Below are 17,138 nucleotides of genomic sequence, written 5' to 3' on the forward strand. Positions count from 1 at the left end.
CACCAAAATTCCGTAATCACGAAAGCCATTTCCATTTTTTGAGCATTGTAAACAGATGTCAGAGAGAAAAGAAAAAAGAAAAAAAAAAAAAAACGAAAAACCTGCATCCGTAGAACTACATCATTACTTATCAAGCCACATTTTAGGCTTTTAAGCTGAAAGCACACAAGACATTAAATGAATTGTTACCTTCCGGCACATGCTGATATTATTCTGTACTTGGTAGAATGTCGCGACAGACTGTAGCGGATGGAATTAAAGAGGACATTGACTATATACTCTTATCCTTTCCCCTCTCAATTAAATAAATGGCTGCCTTGCAAAGGGACTGAACCACTCTTTTTTATTGTTTTACTCAAGAGTTGGACTGTACTTTAAGACAGCTCTAAATTGATCACAAGAGTAATTCTACTTTCACACTGCACAAAAAGCCTCGTTTCCAACAAAAGACCTTTATTGACTTACAGCATCATTGCCAAAGATGTCCAAGGAAAGTTATACAAACTCCAGCTGTAGAAATTTCAGTAAAAATGTAAAAAAAAAAAAAAAAAAAAAAAAAAAAAAAAAAAAAAAAAAAAGGCAGTAACTAAAAAAAAGTTAGTTCATTAATATTTATCGATTGTGGCATTAGGTGATTAACAGAAATGAACATGGTAATAAATGAGGCCACGAGTGTAAATAGAAGGCAATTGAAAGTTGCTGAATTTCACTATAGTATGGAGGTATCAATGGTGAGGGACCCTCAGTCACTCTTACCCTATTAATCCCCCACTGGTCTTATTCTACCCCGTGTGACTAGGAGTGCGCACGCGCGCGCGCGCGCACACACACACACACACACACACACACACACACAGAAACAGCCTGCAAGTTACCATTTGGCACTTAATGGACAAACAGCAATGTCATTCAGCATCATTTAAGTTCTTCTGACATAACCAGTGATCAGAGAAGAACAAACTGAGGTCGATTTGTCATTTGATGTGACTAATTGGTATCTAAGAAATTTAGCATGCAATGCAGTAGCATAGTAGCTCTAAAAAGTGTGATCACGACAATCACGAACCTTCCTCGGCCTCTCACAGCGAGCAAATTAAATGGTACTACTAGTTGACTTTTTGGATTTTGAAGACACCGCGACATTCTCTTTAATTTGAAATGCAACGCCGAACGTAAGGCTAAGCACAATCTCCGCGGTTCGCTGTGCGGCGATGTCCGAGTCTCTCCTGGAATTAGTTTCCCGACCGCAATGCAAATCGTTGCACGTTGCAGAAAAATTAGCACCTATTGTGGAAAAGGCAAAGCCTACAGTGATTGTGAAATACATTCTCATGAGGGAAAACCAGGCCTGTTGGGTTTTAGCTCTTCCTTAAGTGCCAGAGGCAGTGGATTAACCAGCTCTGAGCTGGGTTCAGCCCATGTGACACATGGAATCCAGGAAGGAGACGCAGGCAGAAATTTCAGGGTACGAGAGTAAACGCCGTTAGCAGGGTGACAAATTAACTATGTGGGATTAATTTTGTTCTTGCATCAAGTTACGCAATGCCACTGTCCTTTCTCACTCTAGATATTTATACTTGTGAGAGCTCAGTGACTTTTTTGAAATGAGTAAATGTGCTCAACATGTAGTGCTCAAGAGCTTTCATTTTAGTGAACAAAAAAAGGTTATTTAACTACTGCAGACTGGCTTAGAGAGAGAAACAATGGCACTGGGCCAATTATGAAACTGACATTTTTTAAGGGCATAACCACAAATCACTGTGCAGCACTTTGGGCAGTTTGCACAGCCAGCGGGGGTAACGGACATTAGAGCTCGGAGAGAAGACCTCATTATCAGCACACAATTAAATATGCCTTTGAGCATCAATGCAAAGTTGCACTGGACTTTGAAGAACCTCCTCATTGAACTTACACCTGCTGCATCCAGCAGTGATGACATCCTAATTATTCCTTCTTTCCAAAGAGAATTAATCAATTTGCAAAACGGGCACAGCCAAAGACCTTAACTGCCTTTTGCAAAAGTGTCTTTGATAAATGTTTTAGCACTTAGTTGCAGGACTAATAAGAGTCATGTTTGTCCAACCTTATTAATGTGGATCAGTATTAACTCTTTTACAATTTTGTGTTACCTTTTTTGCATAAATTCTGCTATTCGATGAGCCTATTAAGGAAGTAACAACTGTCAACAGCAAATTATCAATGGGAACATCTCAGCTGCCCGTCCTCTACCCATTCAATTTTATGCATACGCTGGCACCCAAAAAATGTGCTTCTGAAAATGTTGCACGACAATTAAATGGACTGCCATGCAGAATTTAACATTTTGGACAACTAAATATACTTTATAGCTCTAATCCCTAAAAAAAAAAAAAAAAAGTTCACTTGGAATTTTGAGATCAACATTGTTGTGCAAAAAAAGAGGGAAAAAAAAAAAAGACAAAATTCCAAGTGCCCATGAAGTCAGTGCCTGTCCAACTGATTTCAGAAGGTGATCTCGGATTTCTCCATCAGGAGCCATCACTGGGGCCTGCCTGATCGGCGCAGAATGGGCTCGGTTTCAGATGGGAAACCCCCCGCGTTGTCTCCAGGTGCTGCCAGTAACTCTGTCCCCTGGCGCTTCTGTATGATCACCATGGCAACAATAATGATCCAGAAGAAGAAATTCACCCACACTGACGTCTAAGGGAAGCAAAGAGGGGACAGAACAGCAACGAGAGGGGTGAGGATGACAGAGAGAAAGTAGTATTAAGACACGCTTGAAAAACATGTAGAAACAAAACATGCAAATTACTACAGTTGTTTTAGCATTATTTACAGTTTGTATAGTAATACCACTAAAACCCAAACAGCAGGGGGACGTTACAGCAAGCCACATACATTTTAAAATAGGCTGTGAAAGCAGATTATATTTGTCAATTTCTATGATCAATCGTTTCTAACAGGGAAGGACTGCAATAGTTTATCATTTCTGACTCTCTAGCGTGGTCTGCCTAGAGAATATAGAAAACTGAGAAGAAACACAGACCTCAGCGTTGCGCAGGCCGGAATAGAACTGCACCCGCTTCAGTGGACTGACCCATGTCTTATTCTGCGCCTCCTCGCAGCTACAACATGCACACGATGGTTATTAAGTTCAAAGTCTTTCGGCATAACTTTTTCAAACATAGAAATTGTCAAACAATTGCCACATCAATGTTATACACACAACACTGGACTCCAACAATAAGGAAAAATCTGATCCAATCATGGAAATACATGTTCAGCAAGGAAAAACATTTCTGATTAATATTCTTAAAAAGAGCCTATGAAAGCCTTGTTCAACTAGTCCAACATAATACAATAATTCATCTGCAGAAATGCAAGACGCCATACGAAGCAAGCATGGAATTGTTCCTGCTCCTGTTTCGCTACACACTTTATTAAGCTGAAAAGGAGAAACCACCATGTGCACAACAGCACACTTTCTGGTTTCTTAACTTCCAGCAGAACTAGAAGACGAAGAAGGAACGAAAGTAGAACCACTCGGCCATACAGGCCTAATATCTAAGGAAAACAATTATTTAACAGCTCCATCAAGCAGAGTCACAGAGCTCAAAGTAAGCTTAAGCTCTTCTTGCTGTAATCAGAACATTAAAAATCATCACATAAAAATGCCTTTTGGATCTTTGGGTATGAGCCCTATATCCCTAAAAGCAAAAAATTAAACATTTTGAATTTTTACATTATAGTCACCCGGCTCCCACTACAAATAAAGTAAATAAACAAAACGCTTTCGTAAAGTCTGTTTTCTCATTACTGCTCAATTATAAAACATGAACATCTTGTATAATGTAAATTGCACAAGCGGTTCAAGAGCCAATCAAAGGATGGTACTTTGTTATTCATTTATGGAACGGTATATGCCCCATGGCTCACCTCTTCAAGGAAGCCTTTTCGATTATACTGTTACAGAGGTGGTCTCTCCCAATCTTCAGAACACAGCCGGACACCAGCAGGAAGAAGAGAAAGACCCCACACACCACGAGACTTGCAGTCATCCAAATGCGTGCCCTTGGAGAGGAAGAAACCAGCAAGAGTCTCAGCGAGCGCAATACTGCTTAAACCACATCACATAGCGCAATAAAACCATATCATCAAGTCACATGTGGCAATTCGCCACTGGCTCCACGACGTGTCACTCAGTGCTACGGAACGAAAAGCCACAGCGAGACAAGGAGGCCTTCTACTCAAAAACTAAACTCCCCCCAACCTCTGCAATTTACCGAGGCGTACAGATTAAGACAAAGATCGGCATTTCTGCGGGCACAAAATATTTCACAAAGGCGATGGAGAGTCGTACTCAAGACCGACACTCAAATCGCACTGCAACTAAATGCGCGTTTCGAAAAGATGCGGCTAATGTTTCCGAGACCAGCGTCTCTCGGAGTGCTTCGCGATGCCAGACTCTCCCATTTTTATTCTTTATTTAACCAATGTCTTTGTCCAACATCACTGTACAACGTAACCAGTAAAAAAAAACTGGAAATAAGGGCATAAACCACGTATTGTTTCTTGGAAATTTTAACAAGATTTATATTGAAATTTGTTCTGGCTGAAGGTAAGCCTCCTCCAGTCCTTCCGAGCGCCCGCCGTTACGGGAAACTTGACGTCCTTAAGGTATCCCGAGTGCTTCGGGATGACTACAACCGAGTGCCTGGGCAACTCGGAGGCTGGTTCCGGTTCGACCCGAAAGCAGAGAAGCGATTCTCCCCCGAAACAAAGCAAAAGGCCGAGACGGAGCAGCACTCCGCGTCACGCGACGTTACACGCAGCGGACAGGCAGGGAGGGCAAGGCCCGCGCTCTCACCTCGTGACCTCGTCCCCCACGCAGCTGAGGTACACCCAGTAAAGGGTGACGGAGAAGCAGTAGATGGCCACGCACACCGACACCACAGAGACGAAGTAGCAGAGCGAGGGCGAGCTCGAGCCGTCCAGCACCAGGCTCTGGGTCGTGCCGTTGTAGGAGACGGTGCCGTAGAGCACGCAGCGCCCGCCGAACTCCCCCTGCAAGGCAAAGGGAGAGCCTCCGCTCAAGGTCAAGGGTTCACCCGGTTGCCCGGCGAAGCGAGCGTTCCCCAACGGCCCTCTTATCAAGACGGACGTGTTTCCTTGGGCCGCCGAGCCCGCTCGTCTGTTGCGCGGAGGCTCGGCCGCAGGACCCGAGCGGCTCCGGTTCGACGGAAGGCAACCGGCAGCACGAGGACCAGCGGTCCGACTGCTTCGAGCCGCACGACCTCCCTCCTCGCAGTTCGGCGTAGGTTTTACCACACATTTCTTCCGCCGCAAAACCAGCTGGCTGCTCCTCGGAGATGGCGACGCAACTTAATTGGATACCAACTGCAAATAATTTAACATTAGAGAACCAAGGGTGGGTGTAAGGGTTAGGGTGGGACTAAAACTGCGTAGAAACTTTCTGTGGAGAACATTTGTACGTTTCATTCGTGTGAAGTTCATGACTAAGTTTTGAAAAGTGAGCCCAGTTGGGAGCTAACAAGCTAACAGACCGAGTTTGTTGGGCCGTTTTTTTTTTTTTTTTTTTTTTTTTTACACGAAGCGCGGCGGGCGCGCGGAGCCACCGGGTCACGTGACTCGGGGGGGGGAAAGCAAGTTTAAAGGTGCGGAAGTGCTCGTTTTTCGATTTTTTTTTTTTTTTTTTTTTTTAACTTTTCTCCTCGCCCTGCTGCGTGCCTTCGGTGTTTCGAACAGCACGAAAAAGCGAGGCTCGAGCACAGAGCCTCGTGGAGCGCGCGAGCACTTCTGACGCAGGAAAAGTGAGTTTTGAAGGCAGGAGGAATTAGGGAAAGGCGCGGACCCTTCACGCCGCGATCACATGACACACAGCAGCGCTCTCCTCCACACCGACTCTCTTCCAGTTCCACTACGGCACGTTCACGAAAAGAGACGGAAGGACCGAAATTGCTGGAACTAAGGCTAAGCGCCGCGGTTCGGCCCGTAACAGCAGTTAACAGACTGTGTGCGCGCGTGAAGGGAAAGTGAGCGGCACGCGCCTCCCGCCACTTCCCCATCACTCTTGAGTGTGTGACTCAGACTGTCTCAACTCAAGTCAGTGGAGACGTTGACTAAGTGTGTGTGTGTGTGTGTGCGCGCGCGCCCGCCCGATTCAGGGAGCAACGTGAAAAATGTAAACGGAGTAATTTTGTAGTAGGAGTAGTAGTGTACTCCGCGCTCCAGTACGAGAGGAAAGTTCGAGACGAGGGTCCCGCGACTTCGCAGTGAGTGTGTCGCGTGTGCCGTGTAAAGACACACACACACACGCTCGCTCGCTCGCTCCTTACCTGTACCACGGTGAGCGCGGCCGCCGTCACGACCCCGCACACGAAGCAAGCGGCGTGCAGCACGAGCTCCGCCAGCAGCGACCACGGCAGCGCCATGTCTGCTCCCTTCTCTCGTCCGCGACCTGCTGCGCGCGCTCCCGAACGCCGTCGGCGGCGCGCATTTCACGTGGGCGCCCGCACACCCCCCTCCCCCGTGCGTGGCGTCCGAATTGCGACTGCGAAGCACCGGCGAAAGGTGGAACGGGCTGCTTCTTCGTCTTTAAGTTTATGTCCATTCCCAGTGCTACAGTACTGTGTATAAACACTTGGGGGTCAATAAACTCGTCACGTCTTTCTGTCTTGTCATCATTTCACATCATCTTGTGACCTTGTAAAACAGTCTAGAAAGCCTCAGCGCAGTGATCGCACTACTACTAATAAAAATGATGATGATGATACAGGCTGCAGCACTGCAGGCCCACGTGAGAGGCTGTTGCTGAGCCGAGCTGAAGGTGTGGGAGACTTAACAAGATCATTCATCTGAGGTCATGACCATAACAGCGTTCAGGACATAATCATCCCTAGAAACCTCACGATCTCGTGGGCTGATGTCGCGCTTTCACTGTTTTTTTTTTTAGAGCAACATAAACGCGTCCCTCCGGAAATACTGTATGACATGCTGTTTTTCAGCCCCTTTAAACTGCTCCTCGACCCATTTTGGACACAAAAAGACACGTGATGAAACAGTTACAGCAATTCCCACTGTATTCTCAATACCAAGATTACATCAAAAAGTCACAAAGATTTTTAAACACTAATTTTTCATATAAATATACCCTTATGGCAATATCATCATTTTACATTTCCATAAAGCGTTTTGTTTGCAGTGTCAAATACCAACAAAAAGTCTTCTTGTATTTGCAGTATAAACACTGTTCACCGAGCAAGAAGAGAAGTGGTTTATAAATCAGCAAAATGGAACTTTTTGTGGAGAAATACAAACTGGAACACGCTACACACAGTAATCATTCATGCGCAAGCAGTGTGGAAATGTTGTACAGCAGCAAAATCATCAGCTGTGAGACTCAACACTGCATGGACACATCTGTACAGCACAATCTGCAATAAAACACACACACACACACACACACACATTCACGGTTAGTTACGTCCCATCCTGGGGTCCCGGGAGGTACGAGATACAGTAAAATACCTGGAGCCTTTCAGGGCCGCTGCGTGAACTACTGCTGACAGCTACGCTCTGCCCCAGCCGAAAGCCTTCGAGTGATTTAAAATTATGTAATTCCTCTTAGGAATCCCTGTACACTCAGGCTTGCTACTCTAATAAATTGTTGGGAACCTGCGGCCTGGCGTGACCTAGCGCACCGGGCCGAAGGTCTCAAACTTGTCGCTTTTCAGTGCTAAATATTCCAGCTGCGGTTTGAACCCACATTGTTCAGATTCAGACTCCTGTGAACAATTAAGTGATATAAAACCCACGTTACTGTGAGGGAGAGGGGAAACATTACAGAAACACTGTACAAAAGCGGAGGTGCAAATCTGTGTCACATGACACCTTAGCCCTTACACACACACACACACACACACACACAAAATAATAGGAACGACAAAATGTAAAGTGATGCTGTTGTTAGAAATCTACCGTGTGCCAACTGAACGCAGGGCTCAACTTTATTTCGGCATTATACTATAAATTCCTGGTAATTTATCTCCAGGACAACATGATGTCCTGTAGCATACTCCTGCATTTTAGGCATAGGCAATTATGATTATGGTTATTAGTATTGTCTTTACAGATTAAATAATTTATCAACCTTCTTTTATCCAAACTTTAAAATTATATGAATTTACCAGATAATTTGAATGATGCGATAGTCCAGAACCCCTCTCAAGTGTACAATAATAGGTCTCCTTGAGCGGTTAAGCTCTCACCAGTGTAGTTGCAGGTTTGTATCCTTAACCGCAATCTTTCCATTATTATTATTAACTGTTCCCTCCTTTTTGTTTACTGTTTTTGTATTTTGAGTATTATGATTGAATGCGATGTCCTTTTGACCATGTATCAGCTGTTGGCGTTACACGATATTGCAGTACATCATCATAAGTGTGTACTTTCGCTGTGTGTCGGACTGTAATGTTGAAGGTGCTCAAATGGGTGTGTGTGTGTGTGTGTGTGTGTGTGCGTGTGCGTGTGCGTGTGTGTGTGTGCGGAAGTCACACAATATTGACCACGCCCACAGGACAGCCCGGCAGGCGGAAGCTGTCCGGCACAGGGCTGTCCAGCTTGCAGATGATCTTGTATATAGACTTCTTCCAGCAGGGGTCAGCATCCCGCCCTGCCTGGATGGCGCTGAGGAACTCCCTGAGCGCCAGCTCGGACACCTCCACAAACCTGTCGGGCACCTGGGGAGAGAGCGGCCGTCACCAGCAGAGTCGCGGCAGCAGTGCTGGCTGACACGTGAGAGCTAAGCGAAGAGACAGCCGGACACAGCATGTGGCGCAAAGGTACAGAGACCCGCATGAGCACAAGCACGTTATTCTAAGAACATATGTACAGCGTTCCCTCACCTTATGAAGGTAAAACGTTCTGGAAAAATTCTTGGTAAAGCGAATTGTCATGGGGCCTGCTGCGTGGCGGGGTCTGGGGTTCGAGTCCCGCTCTGGTTGCGCCGCGGCGGACCGGCGTCCCGTCCGAGGTGTGTCCCCTCCCCCCGCGGCCTCGCACCCCGTGCTGCCGGGTTAGGCTCCGGTTTGCCGCGACCCCGCTCGGGACAAGCGGTTGCAGACGTTGTGTGTGTGAATTCTCAGAAATCATAATTACATAATTATTCATTTCAAGGGGTGCGGTGGCGCAGTGGGTTGGACCGCAGTCCTGCTCTCCGGTGGGTCTGGGGTTCGAGTCCCGCTTGGGGTGCCTTGCGACGGACTGGCGTCCCGTCCTGGGTGTGTCCCCTTCCCCCTCTGGCCTTACGCCCTGTGTTGCCGGGTAGGCTCCGGTTCCCCGTGACCCCGTAAGGGACAAGCGGTTCTGAAAATGTGTGTGTGTGTGTGTATTCATTTCAATGGTAAAAGTGTCACCTATTTATGCTCAAATATCACCAAATTCCATTAAAAATGGACACAACTGCCTCAGTAATTAACATTATTTATCATAACACAACATAACAAGGTACTTTCCCTTCATTAACTAGTCCGTAACGCAGTATAGCTGTATATTGTGTTCGTTCTTTTCTTTCCTAGCTATCACATGTTGTATAATTTTCCTGTGTTTGCCCCAACGACGTGTGTATCGGATGGATTGGGCAATATCATTTGTCTCTACTCTGTGTGTGCGTGTGTTTGAAATCCCTCCGCTGCAGATGACTGAGCATAAAGCCACAAAACTGGCGTGTAACCCTCTCAGCACATAACCCTTATGCAATATGCTGCAGAAAACTTGTGCTTACACTAAATTAATAAAACACGCATGCATGCATACATGCGTACAGGTAGGTGTATATTTTCATAAACAGGTTGTAACTACTTATAAAAAGGAAACCATAAAAGCAACAATATGCAGAGAATAAACATACATATAAATGCTCCTAGTGAATAAATCTCCCCCGTGTCTCCCTGTGACTATAAATTATCCTTTGTGTGTATGTATATATATATGTGTGTGTAAGTGTCTCACACTAGTCAGCTGTCACGAGGTACGCAAAATCCAAAATTCAGTCCTCGTGAGTAACGAGACATGTGTCACAAGGCGAAGTATTAAACGCAACTCCTCGTAAAGCCAAAGCCATTGCCGAAGCACTCGAACCTGCGTATCTCGGGGTCACCAGGAACAGAGCGGCATGCAAATTCACCGGATCGATAAATTCCACTTGGTCGATGCTCATCTTTATCTCCCTCCCCCCGTGCACCAGAAAATGTGACATTAACGCAGGTAATACCGAAAGGCGTAATTTACTAATCGGACTGCGACCGAGTGTGACGGCGGGAAATTTCTCAGCAATTTTAGAACCGCGTGCCTCCACCCTGACCTTGGCTGGCTGCGCCTCGTGCGTGTTTGGAAGAAGACGGAGCAGCGAAGAAAAACGAATGAAACGGACAAGGAAAAGGAGGGCTGCCATCGGTGAAATCATTTGCACGCATCTGAACGAAGACCGAGGGTCACGCGGCTGCACGAATGCACACGTGAACGGTACATGGGCACGTACGCGCACGCACACACACACACCGGGAAAGAGAACAGGCCCATGTGTGTACCTGGTAGTCGTTGCTCTTGTTGTAGTGCAGGTTGAGGATGCGGTAGAGCTCCGAGTCCCGGCCCAGGCGCAGGGCGGCCTCGCCGCGCCCCGCCAGCCCCTCGCGCGCTGCCTGCCTGGCAAAGCGCTCCATCTGGATGTAGAAAAACTCCCGGAAGTTGCTGAACCACTTGATCATCTGGGAGGTGACGCAGCGATTGAACTGCAGAGGAAGAGGAGAAGCCAGGCTCTACCGACACAGTCCCCTCATATCAGTTCAGCTACTGAAACACACACAGGCTGTCCGAAGCCACCTGTCCCAAGCCTAACCTGGCAACACAGGGTGCAAGGCTGGAGGGGGAGGGGACACACCCAGGGCGGGACGCCAGTCTATCACAGGGCACCCCAAGGGGGACTCGAACCCCAGACCCACCGGAGAGCAGGACCCGGTCAAACCCGCTGCGCCACCGCACCCCCTCCGGCATTTTCCATGCAGAACAAAAACTTACTGCTTCCTTGTGTCACGCTGCCCTGTATGCCAAGCAATGCGTGGTAAATTATTTTAAAGACATACTTAAATTTTTACTGGTCACTGTGGAACTTGCTCATCAATTTTATTTGCCCAGTAAACATTTAGATTGGAGTACATCCAAAATGAGCATATCCCGCAGCATTACTTGCAGTCATGCGGCACTGTAACTTTACTGCGGAGGCACTGCAGAGGGAGGGGTGGTACCTTCACGTCAGGAAAGTAGGTCTTGAGGGTGTTCGAGCTTGGGTAGCGTGCGTAGAAGAACATGAGCTTGGCCTTTTTCAGGTGGCAAGGAGACAGGCCTTCCTGCGAGTGCAGAAGGTTAAGGACACACCTAGTCTTAAACGCACGCGCACACACACGCGTTCAGGTACACAAACACCACCCACCCCTACACCATATGTCTCATTGTTTTTCTAGCCATTTTATTTTTCATCTCTTTTCATCGGTAATCGTGTGCGTCTCCAGTTCCACGTCAGCGTGTTTACATTTGCCTGCATCTGTTTGCTGTTGTGAACATCACCTTTCCTCCCTCTCTCTGTCCACCTGTCTCCGCGGGACCTGTGCGAAAAGCGACGAGGAAAAGGATATCAAACCCCCGGGGAGATAGAGCGAGGTGTCTCCTCCATCTGCGTAGCCGCTCCCCGCCCCTCCCGCCGCCCCTCGCCTACCGCCGTCCCTGTCGGAGGCCGGGAGAGAGCCGTCCAGTTGCCCCATTAGCGGGAGTGGTGGGAAGGAGGGGGCGTGCGGGCTGAAGTCCAAGAAGGTGTCCGGGGAGAGGCAGTCTTTGTGGAGCGGCAGGGTAGACAGGGAGCGGGCGAACAAATGCTGCATGGTGTAGTGCAGCACAGGGAGAGGTAAGGGAGGGGGAGCCGGGGGAAATGAGGCGAGGAAGGGGTCCTTGGAATGGGTGGGCAGAAGTGCGGGGACATGGCTGTGTGGCATCTGGGGCAAGGTGGGGTTCAGCTGGGGGAGGAGCGGGTTTTGACAGCTGCTGGGGTTCTGCGTCGCTTTCTTTTCCTGCGGCCTCTTCAACACCAAGGGCAAGGCCTCGCAGCGCTCCAGAGAGACAGCAGCCTTGTTCACCCTGGACGCGTTCTCCAGCTTCGCCCCCTCCCCTTCCGCCGGGCCCAGGTCTGCCGCGGAGGACGGTCCGCTTTGAGCGTAGAGGCGGGTGACCCGGTCAATGACCCTGGCGACGGCGCTGCTCAGTTCCTGCTTCAGGGTCTGTGCAAATTTGGGTCCTCCCTCAGAGCCCGCCTCCCACTCCCCTCGAACCAGGCCGCAGTCCAGCCACAGGCTGCCGCCGGCAAGCGCCGTCCGTTGGGAACCGGCGTCGTCGTTCTGGCCGCGATCCCTCCTCTCCTCCGCGTCGTTATCAGGAAGGTGGTGCATAGGGGACTTCTGGGACATCCCTTGGTCGCTCGCTTCCTCTTCCTCTGAAAATATCTCTGCGCTTTCGTCGCGGGCTATCCCTCCATCATCTCCACTTCCCTTGGCAGCGCGCTGCCCCTCCCCGTCCCTCCAGCGCTCCCCGTATGCCCTCCACACTCTCTCCTGCAGCTCCAACAGCTTCCCCCTGGTCTCCCGCAGCAAGACCTTCAGCTCCTGTCTCTGGCGCAGTCGACCCTCCCTGGCCCCCTTTTTCCCCCGTACCCCGGCTCTCCTCTCCGGCATCCCCTGCCCATCCACACTCCTCCCCCTCTCCTTGCCGTTAGCCTCCTCTCTCTCAGCAGCTCCCTTGTCAACGCTCTCCGTACACACCCGCTTCTCTCTCACAAGATCTGGGGACAAGTCTCCTGCCACACAGGAGGGCAGTCTTTTCCCTCTGGGCAGGAGCAGAGACAAGGACGGTCCAACCAAGGCAGGAAAGTCAGCAGCAACTGCACCCCTCCTCATCCGCTCCTCCTCGTGCTCCTCCCCCTCTCTTCCCTCCCTGTCAGAGCCGGACTCCTCCGAGCCCTCGTTGGCATGACGGCGACCGTAGGAACCGAAGGCCTGCGGGCCGCAGGAGCGCAGAAAATGGGACGCGACGGGGTGGGAAGGGGGGTTGCCGCCAGCGTAGCGGGGCGCGGAGGGCGCCGACCCGGGGAGGCTGCTATACAACCCGTAGGAGAAGACTTGGGTGTGCTCCAGGCTGAAGGGGTCAGGCAAGGAATCCATAGCGCCACCGCTCCCGGTTTACCTGGTGCCCGCAGGTTTACCTGGAAAGAGAGGGAAGGCATCGTAGAGGTACTGCAGCTGGGGAGACCGGAATAAGAGCGATGGTGACGGAGGAAAGGGGCGACATTGTAAGGGCTGAACTCCAGCGCGGCGACCCCCCGCCGATGCCTTTGTGAGCAGTGCGAGTACAGTGCGGCGCTGCCTGTCTTCCTCTGGAGCCTCGCCTCTTCCTCTGAGTCGCTCGTCTGTTATCAGTCCGCTCACAGCTGTACGAATGTTTGCGCACACTGTTTACACACAGTCTCTCTCTCACACACACACACACACACCCAAAAGAATACTGAAAAATATCCATCGCAGCAATGCCTCCACTGACAACCTCTCTCATTCAATGTAAAAGAGAAAAAAAAAATACTGATGAGCGCACAGAGGAAAACATGCATAAAATAATAGTAAATACGTGACTGAGTCTTTACTGTGTGAGAAAAGGTATAGAAACACACCTGACACACACACACACACACACACACACACACACACACACCATTATGATCATAATTTTTAGTTGTTTTCTTTTAAAATTATATTTATTTTCTGCTTTAATTTATTTTTCATCGGTGTCTATCAGATTTTATCATAATCATAAATCTCACAAATTCATAAACTGTAGATATAATATCATTCAGTATCTTACACCGCCTGGAATCACACTCACAGTAAGACTGCTGCTGCAAACTGCCGAGTCGCGTGTGCAAACCGTTAAGTGTTTTTTTCCTCAATATGCTTATGATCATCATTTTTAGTAATGCCGTTAATATTTATTACTATTATCATTACGTCACCTAAATACGCAAATCTGCGATGATGTCTAAAAAAGGCGGTGTGGGGGATTCTCAGTGTCGACAAACACTTTTTTCATCGAAAGACTTTTGTAGGAGATTGCATACATTTAAGATAGAATAACTGACCAACCGACGACCGATCCGATCGCAGCGCGCGCGCCACCCCCCCGCGAGCGCGCGCACAACGCCGCGCGAGTTTTCGGGCAAAATGTCACGAAAACACTTAAATCTCCGCACACACACAGCGACAGAAGAGAAAAAAAAACGTCCGTTTAGCGCAAAGCTCAACTCTCGAAGGGAAACTGTAATTCCGAATTCAGCGTTTTTTTATTCCTAAAGTCGTCGCCAAAAATATTGACACCCTGCGTGCGCTTTTATTTCCAGATAACTCGCAATTTTCTCAAAAAATAACTTTAAATTGAAAGTAACTGGTCTCCACAATTCCGTATTTCACTGTTAACATTACAGAACATTTGTTTTTGTATTCAGAACTCAACATATTCATTCAGAATTAAAATGAAGGGCATTGAGTTGAGGAAACTATTGACACCCCAGACTCAATATTTGGCAGCACCTACAGCCTTTGCTCACCATAAGTGCAATGAGGCGCTTCCTCCAGCCATCCATGGGCCTCCTGTCCCCCTCTACCCTACTCCCACTTCGGCCCATTCTTCTCCCACATCTCAAGGGCTCCTTCTCTCAACCGCATTCTTCAGATCTCTGCCCAGGTTCTCAACGGGATTTAGAAGAGGACTCATCGCCGGCCACTTCGGAACCAGCCTTGAACCGTTGAACCCCTGGTCTCGAACGTTGCTTGGTGCCTCCCGGAGTGTCTCCTAGGTCATTACCCTCCTGGAAGACCCACGTTCTTTGGTGAAAACCCAACTTTCGCACGCTAAGATATGACATTGATCAACATGCCTTGGTGTTCTCCTGATCTCACGATGCTCCACGTGCAGGTTCACGGCACCCGGGGCCACAGGCAGCGAAGCAACCCAAAAACACCCCTGAACCCTACCCATCTTTCACTGTAGAGAAGGTCTTCTTTTCTCTTAAGGCTTCATATTGGTTTACGTAAACATCTAGGTAGGTGTTGCTTTAGCAAAAGAGAAAAAACTCTGTTTTGGTCTCATCTGTCCACAGGATATTCTCCTAGAAGAATTCCGGCACGTTCAGGTGTGTTTTGTGCAAACTGCAGTGGGGCTTGCTCATACACACCATCTCACACACCATCTCCATCCATGTGCCCCAGTGGGCCAAACTGCCATCCTCGATGGCTGTAGGAAGCGCTTCGCTGCAGTTATTCTGACCAAAGGCTAAATATCGAATGTGGGGCGTCGATAATTTTGTCAAAGCCATTTCTTTTTCTTTTTAAAAGCACGTCATATTAAGTTTTGAATAAACAGAAAAAAAAGGTCTATATATTAACTGCGAAATAAAAGAACTGCGAAGACGAAATACTTTGGGTCAACCGGTGTCGACTGATGATGTTCAGGCAGCAAATGTGAATCGGTGAATGTGGTGAGTTATTACTAATATTAGGGGGGAAAAAAAAGTGCACGGAACGGACGCCAGATCCCGAAAGCGAGCGCCGAGATCCCGGACGAGCAGATGGAGACACTGCCTCGCGAAACGAGCACTAATCCAATCTAAAAATAGGGCCATATCAATAATTCAAGCGTCATGCTCATCAACCACAGTCACAGTGGCGCTCGTATAACTGTATCACACAGTGTCGGCACGAATAATAAATAATAATAATAATAATAATAATAATACGGGAGACCTAAGCTAAACGTTGCGGAACGACGTCCGTTTTTTTGTGGGTCTAAATGTTCGAGGTCGAAACTCCGCGAGCTCTAGACAGTTCGGCGGCGAACGGACAACCCGAGGAGAGAAACACACAGCAAAACACGCACGTAATTAAAAGTGTTCACGAAACTTACTCTTCCGCGGGGTGTGAGGAGCTCCTCCTGCGGCTCGCAGCGTTTCAGTGGCGGTTATTGTGCGTGTTTTTTGTGTTTGTGTGTGTGTGTGAGAGAGAGAGAGAGAGAGAGAGAGAGAGAGAGAGAGAGAGAGAGAGAGTGTCGCGCTGCCCGAGTGTCCTCCGCGCGCTCGCGCTCGCGCCGCTCTGTCCCTCTCGCGCTCTGTCTGTCGCCGCTGCTGCTCGAACTGCGCGGTGGGCGTTTAGGTGCGACGTCCGCCCCCTCCCCCTCCCCCTCCCCCCCGCAACCCCACGTCACGTCACTCACAGTGGGAATCCCCACCCCCCTCCGCGTGGGCTGTGGCCCCGGACCCCCCCCTGCGACCACAGAAGCCCTTCGTTCCCGACTCCGCAGCGCTGCTTTGTTACCCCGCTGAAACTCCGGGTCAAGTCCGAGGTTCGAAAAGTGTCGCCCTGCCACATTCACGTGTTTCAGTAAAACGCCCGCAGTTGTTACACGTGACGTATTCCATAGGGTCCTGGTCCTTTAACACGAGCGCCTCTCCGCTCTCTCGTTCCGCTCAGCGCCATGGGGGGGGGGGTCTCTGGGAGAACGTGGGGGTCACGCTGGCTGCGGGCCGTTTCGTGATCAGATGCATTTCTTACCGCAGACAGCGACACTTCCGTTCTCAGTCCTATGAGGAGTGTGTGTGAAAGAGGACAGGAGTGATAGATGCGGGGTGTGTGAGCGCGGCGAGCTCTGTGCCGCTTTAACGCACATAATCATTAGTGATAGTTTCAATGTGGCAATGTACCACACCCAGTGTTTCAATTTTACAATACTTGATGCTTTGTGTGTGTGTGTGTGTGTCTCCAGAGTTTCATGATTAAGCGGAATGGACAGACCCACGTCACGCAGGATACACCCTGTCCTACATGAGCAGCAATGTAAATACAGTCCTCAACACTTAAGTCAACAATAGAAGGGGGTGAAGGTGATTAGGACAATATGATAAGCATGTTTCTAAGAGCCTGATCATAACAATTAATAATCTTACACCTGTGCTTCAGATGAAAACATCAATAGCCAGCTGTTCAGTGTGGGTATCTGCA

The 17,138-nt window shown here is 48.8% G+C and overlaps 2 protein-coding genes across 2 annotated transcripts; both read right to left on the reverse strand.

The window, feature by feature from the left end:
* Positions 1-597: 597 nt before the first annotated feature.
* On the reverse strand, positions 598-6,467 carry tmem179ba (transmembrane protein 179Ba). The gene is made up of 5 exons (XM_018737129.2): positions 6,336-6,467; positions 4,847-5,043; positions 3,916-4,050; positions 3,026-3,104; positions 598-2,679 (listed from the first exon to the last, which is right to left on the reverse strand). The coding sequence occupies exons 1-5, from the start codon at positions 6,429-6,431 to the stop codon at positions 2,518-2,520; spliced, it is 669 nt and encodes a 222-aa protein (XP_018592645.2). The 5' UTR covers positions 6,432-6,467; the 3' UTR covers positions 598-2,517.
* A 1,449-nt stretch (positions 6,468-7,916) lies between these two features.
* prox3 (prospero homeobox 3) lies at positions 7,917-16,311 on the reverse strand. The gene is made up of 5 exons (XM_018737058.2): positions 16,048-16,311; positions 11,688-13,300; positions 11,301-11,408; positions 10,587-10,787; positions 7,917-8,738 (listed from the first exon to the last, which is right to left on the reverse strand). Exons 2-5 carry the CDS (start codon positions 13,257-13,259, stop codon positions 8,550-8,552), a joined length of 2,070 nt encoding a protein of 689 aa, XP_018592574.2. The 5' UTR covers positions 13,260-13,300; positions 16,048-16,311; the 3' UTR covers positions 7,917-8,549.
* Positions 16,312-17,138: the final 827 nt, after the last annotated feature.

This window comes from Scleropages formosus, chromosome 13, assembly GCF_900964775.1.
Source record: "Scleropages formosus chromosome 13, fSclFor1.1, whole genome shotgun sequence".
Classification (NCBI taxonomy): domain Eukaryota; kingdom Metazoa; phylum Chordata; class Actinopteri; order Osteoglossiformes; family Osteoglossidae; genus Scleropages; species Scleropages formosus.